General features: G+C 51.7%; 1 protein-coding gene across 4 annotated transcripts in view; it reads left to right on the top strand.

Moving 5' to 3' along the window:
* Positions 1 to 236: 236 nt before the first annotated feature.
* The window catches only part of VTCN1 (V-set domain containing T cell activation inhibitor 1), a 59,052-nt gene continuing 53,288 nt past the window's right edge, over positions 237 to 6,000 (top strand). For 2 of the 4 annotated variants that reach the window (XM_055312603.1, XM_055312604.1), the window contains exon 1: positions 441 to 545. In XM_055312603.1, coding sequence (XP_055168578.1) covers positions 514 to 545 — 32 coding nt within the window. In that variant the 5' untranslated portion in view covers positions 441 to 513. Of the gene's footprint in view, positions 546 to 6,000 lie in introns of all 4 variants that reach the window. The other 2 variants (XM_055312605.1, XM_055312606.1) reach the window with 2 other exon arrangements.

Below are 6,000 nucleotides of genomic sequence, written 5' to 3'. Positions count from 1 at the left end.
CCCCTGCCCCCGGGGCTGGGGACTGGGCCTCCCGCTTCCTGGCGGGCCCTGACACTTTGAGCTGTTCCAGTCCTTTCTCAGGTGGAGATCAAGCGCCATCCCCGAGCTCCCTTGTCTCCAGAGTCGGGAGGCGAAGACGTGCCCTGCACGCAGGGGCCCGGGCGGCTGTGCCCCCCCCGCCCCCCGCCAGCAGGTGGAGGCTCCGGAGGCAGCCCCGCGGCCGGCCTCCCCGCGGCTGGGAACAGGCCACCTGTGCCTGCGGGGACTTGCGCCCGGCAGCTGCTTCCTCATACCTGGGCCGGCCCCGCCGCCCCACTCCCGGCGAGCGCGCTATTTAAGGCGGTCACCCCGGAGCCGAGCCGAGCCGAGCCGGAGCGGGAGCCGGAGCGGGAGCCGGAGCGGGAGCCGGAGCCGGAGCCGGAGCCGGAGCTGCGGTGAGTCACGGCCCAGCAGGGCGGCGGCGGCTCCTCGCACCCCAGCGCCCACCACGCCGCGAGGCGCGCTCCCCTGGCCATGGCTTCCCCGGGGCAGATCATCTTCTGGAGGTAGCGTCTGCTTGTCCGTCTTCACAGTCGGGGGGAGGTCTCTTGGGGGCGCTGAGGACTACCGGGCTGCCTTCTCGCGCTGGCAAGAAGCCTGGCCAGACCAGAGCCTCGCCAGACTGCGCCGAGCAGCACACCCCGGCCGCTCAGGGCTCTAGGCAGGGTTGGGCTGGTTTCCACCACCGGGGGCTGGCACCTGCCGGGCAGCTCCGGATCGGGGAGTGTGTGTGTGGGCTGAGAGCATCCCGAGTCGCGGAGGCTCTTGTGGGGCACCCAGCATGGTGGCCTGGAGCTGCTGCTGGGGTGGAAGGGAACCGGTGACCCATGATGGGTAGGATGCAGGCAAGTGCGCTGTGTTGTCCCCAGGATGAAGCCGGTGAGCAGCTCTGACCCTTCTGTGCGGGTGTGACTTCCCGGTACTGCTGCCTAGGCCAGCCAACGCCCTCCCACCACCCCCAACTCCAGGATGGGGTCCCTAGTGCTCCAGAGGCTCCCTGGAGACGAGAGCCCTGCTGCTGGCTGCTGCTGCTGCTGCTGCTGCTGAGGCCTGAGTCTGCCCACCCTGGGGTCTAGGCCAGAGCAGGAAAGGACGCAGGAAGAAAGAACAGGGAAGGTGCAAGTGGCAGGAAGCTAGTAGAGCTGAGAGGATGGAGAGCCCAGAGCTGAGAGGAGGGGTGAGCCTAACCCCCCTGCCGGAGGAAAGAAGAAAGCCTTTCCCTTACATTTTGCTCCTCCCACTTAGCTACCTCTAGTTGCTTATTCTTCCCTCAGGACATCACTTCCCTTTACAGAAAGAGATGGAGAGTGAAGGAAGGGTTTTCCCCGAGAGGGCTGGTGATTCAATGTCTGACACAACTGATGACGGTTTTTAGGAAGACGGGTACCTGTCAGGTCTCAGGGTTGTTTGAGAGATCAGTCCTCTAATTTCTAGATATCTTTTCCAGGGAGAGGAAAAGAAGGGAGTGATGGAGGAAAGCTCAGGTTAACAGTGAAGTTTGTGAGGAGGCTGAGGGGATATGACTTCCCAGCAGCAGCCTAGAATATTCTCTCCCTTAAAACAAAATAGCCGCTCCCTCACTTGTGTCCATCTGCAATAGCTAGTCCTGCAGCAGGGGTTGGCAGGGACAGGGTGAGGGGTGGTTCTGGTGGCCCGTAAGGGTGTTGGGCAGCACTCCCCTTCCTGTGGCTCGTGAGGACACTGCTCCCAGGAGCAGCAGCAGGTAGGGCTTCCACTGGGGCTTTTCTGCCCTGCAAGAACGCCCAAGGAAGCACCAACGACGTCAGAGGAACTGGTGTGCCAGCACCTTCTATCTCCATGCCCTGGGCTAGGTAGGTGCTTTACAGAAGTCTCCCTTAATCCTCACAGTGGCCTGTGAGAGTTCATTATCACCTCAGAGAAGTTAAGTCATGTGCTCAAGGCCACACACTGTGCAAGCAGGGCAGCATTTAAATCCACTCTATCTCTGAAACCCAAGCTCTCTCCTCTGGGGCATGCTCGCCCCCACTCCCCTCCCTGACCTAGACTCCCCCTCCCCCAACCCCCATTCCTCCATTCTGGTTCCATAGATGGGAAACACTCCTCAAGCAACAAGTGGCTCTGTTGTTCCAAGGATGGATGTGTGGGCTTTCTAATAATACATTATAACCAGCCTGACTGGTTTGGTGGGAGGATTAGCAGGAAGTGGGTGTTCAAAACGCATATTCCCCCACCCTTTAGAGACCAAATGGAATCAACAGAGGCTCTTCTTGTTGGCCCTAGCATGCCTCATTAGCTATTCATACTCTGCAATTGCAAAAGCAATGACAAGCCACAAGGGTGGCAGATCTTTTGTGCAAAGAGGCCACCAGGAAGAGGGTCAATGGGCAGGCTTGGTGGGAAGCAGGTCTGGAGAATTCATCCCAGGGAGCCACGAGAGCCCACCTAGGGGAACCCAGTATCCACTCTTGGCCCTAACAAACCCTCTTTATTTGTCATAATTTTCTCAATTCATAATAATTCCTTTTATTGAGGTGATCATTACCGTTGGTGATGCAGGAGAGCTTATGAGAGGGCCTGCCATGCTTCACAGCCCCGCTAGTGCATTTACTCTCTTAATTACCAGAGAGCTTAATACCTTCAAGTCTCATGCTCAAAAATGTATGCCACTCAGACGTGGAATACTGTTTCTACTGTGCCTGACCTTCTTGGTATATTTAAGTACCATGTGATCAGAATTCTCCTCCCCTCTACCCATTATGGCTGTCAACGAGAACAGCATTTGCCCATGGAACATTTGTTGAGTACCTGCTAGGAGTGCAAGTCATGATCCCTGCTCAAAGAGGTTATATTCTGCTCAACACTAACTGAGTATCTACTGTATGAAGGGCATTAGACCAGGCACTGGGGCAAAGGCAGCTATGATATTGATGAAATTATAGCCTAGTGGAGGAGAAGGCCTCCCAAACAGATAATTCCAACCTGCTGTTCATTAAGTCAAGAGATAGTAAGGGCAGGACGCAACAGCAGCCTTCCCTAACCTGAGGCTTTGAGGAAGGTTTTCTGAGCCAGGTGATGGCTAGGCTAAGTCTGGAAGGATGAGTTAGTGTGATCCAGGTGAAGAAGGGTATGAAGGACAGACACTCTATGCAAAGAATAGAATAGAATAGAATAGAATAGAATAGAATAGAAAAGAATAGAATAGAATAGAATAGAATAGAATAGAATAGAATAGAATAGAATAGAACTCATAAACCAGCATCGGGTGTTGGAAAGCTACAAGCTACTCTCCTATCATCATTAAATTATGAAGCATGAGGCAGGGAGTGCTAGGATGAAGCAGGATAGGCCGAGTCAGGTCATGCTGGGCCTCATCTGCCAGGCTCGAAGTTAGGGATTTGTTGTTGTGATGAGGAGCCAAAGAGGGCTCTCAACCAGGGGGATCTTGGTGGTTTTCATCTTAGGTGGGTAACTCCAAAGGTAGCATGAGGATAAATCCACTCTATCCCTGAAACTCCAGGGCATTGAGCTTGGAGGTCAGGAGAAATAGTAGGGAAATAGTTGCCATCAGAAGGGTAGAGAATAATGAGGACTTGAAGTAGAGAATGATAGCAGGGATCTAAAGGGAAAAATAAATTCCAGAAACGTTTAGAACTTAAAAGCAGTAATATATGATAACTGAATGGAGGGGCAGGTAGGGTGGTGCAGAGTAGGACTAGATGAGGCAAAAGGCGGGGCCTGGAATGATCCCCTTGTTTCTGGATTGGACAGAATGAGTTGGGGAAGAATGAGGAGAGATGAGAGCTAGCTAACTCTCATACATGATGAATTTGAGATTCCCCTGGGACCTCCAGTAGGAGATGCTCAACAAGGAGTGGAAAGCATGAGGCTGAAACTGGAAGAAGTCAGGGCTGGAGATAGCAATTGAGTGTCAATGACTCACAGGCAGGGAACAGTCACCTCAGATGTCTTCTGAGGAAAGCACATAGAGAGGAGCAAGGAGCCAGGAATGGGAAGCTAAAGGAAATCAACTTTTCAAGGTGGGCAGAGGAAGATGAGTCAAAGAAAGAGCTGGGAGTATGTGGTGGGAGAGGTAGGAAGAGACCAGGATGGACAAGTCTCAGGGATGTCAACAGAGCAAAGTTTCATAGAGGTCACAGGGCTGGAAGAGGTGTCATTCAGGCTCAGTAAGGTCTGATGCTGATAGAGAAATCCAACCCAGATGAAAATAAGGCCTATGCAGCATTTCCAGAAACTCACATGGCTTTGCCCAGAAAATGAAGGCCAAGTAGATCCTGTACCCAAATGAGGCCAAGAAGGGACAGGGGTGTCTCTGAGTCTAGCTCATGAGTGCCTCGAGTGCACACAGTCGGCAGAGAACACCAGATAGCTAAAACATCTGGTAGCTCCTCTTCCTGAAAGCGAAGACCCAACTGTAGCAGAAGCGAAGCCCAGCTGGCACAGATTTCAAATTATTATTCTGCTTTCCTTCCCTCCATCCTTCTCTCCCTCCCTCCCTTCTTTCCTTCCTTCTTTTTCCCTGGGTTCCTCATCTATCTTATTCTGACTCTTCTATCTGAGGTGAGTTCTTTGGAGCATTAGCATTTAAGACTGGGAGGAGGTCACCAGCAACAACGGGATGCATGAAGAGGGATGCATGAAGACATGTCAAAGGAAGGAAGTTACTGGGTGGAGAGGGAGCAGGAATCTTTTTACCAGAAGAAGGTGCGTGAAACACAAAACGAGGGAGGCTAGAACATGAGCAGTTCAAGGAGCTTTGCTCCACAGTCCTGGTGTCCTGTTACCCCTGAGTTTTCAAGCTGCGGCTGGCTCAAACACCCCAGACATTAGTGGCCAGAGCAAACAGGGCTTGGCAACACAGTGAAAGTTTGCCTGAAAACCATGAAAGGCCTGACTTGGGGTGGATCTCAGCACAGGCTACAATGATGCTTGAAACCCCACTGAGATAGGAGATGGGCCTAACTTTTGAACTCTCTCAGCCTATCAGATCTAAGACTTCGGGGCCTCTGGGGCCCATCCTCATGAACAGGACAGGAAGTTTAGAAAATGAGATACAACTGCACCTTGGAGGAAAGACTTAAACAGGTTGTACTTGTGTTCCTGCCCCTATCAGAGGTACATCATCTTCTGAGCCTGGCCCTGTTTCCCCATTTCTACCTCTTCCAATGCCACCCCTCTCTCTCAACCTTCAGCTTGAATGGCATTTCCACTTTGAAGTATTCCTGGATCTTTCTGATTGCAGTTAATTGCTCCTTTGATGTTCATGGTTGGCCACGTTGGTGGATTTCTGTTCCTGGTGCCCATCTATTTTCCTCAGTAGGGTTAGCCTTTTGGGGTTCTGGCCTTTGTCCCATTCACTGTTGTATGGAGGCAGTGTAGCACCACGGCTACAATCTGGGCTCTGGAATCAGACTATCTGGTTCAAATCCTTCTGCCATCTTGAACACTTACCCTCCATGAGCCCCAATTTCCTTATCTGTACTATGGGGACAATAGTACCTAACTCCTAGGTTTATGTGAATGACATAGGATGATTATGTGCCTGGCACATCCTAAGACCTCTATACATGTTAGCTATTGCTAGAGTCATTATTTGCAATTCTACAATGCCCAACACATGACTAGCTCTCTGCAAGAACTTATTAACCTCAACTCTATGACCCCACTGGCCCTCCCATCCCTTGAATAGATGTTCTCGTGAGACTATACTTTGGATAATTGCCAATGGGGTCACCTAAAGATAGTTAACTCTAAGAACACTCTGGAGGATAGTCAGAGTTTTCTAGATTCTTGTTTTGGAAAAAAAAATCACCTCTATTGTTTATGAGTCTGACACTAATGCATCTCTCAACCCGAGAATGACTATAGTTTAGAATAAATGTCTGGCTCTGCCAGTATCAAGCATGAAATCAGATGAGGTGAGTCAGGAAGATCCTTGTGTGTACAAGCTCAGCATCTCGA

The sequence above is a fragment of the Nyctereutes procyonoides genome, unplaced genomic scaffold (assembly GCF_905146905.1).
Source record: "Nyctereutes procyonoides isolate TBG_1078 unplaced genomic scaffold, NYPRO_anot_genome, whole genome shotgun sequence".
Lineage (NCBI taxonomy): Eukaryota > Metazoa > Chordata > Mammalia > Carnivora > Canidae > Nyctereutes > Nyctereutes procyonoides.
Note: the sequence above shows the minus strand (reverse complement) of the source record. Positions and strands in the feature narration are given on the sequence as shown.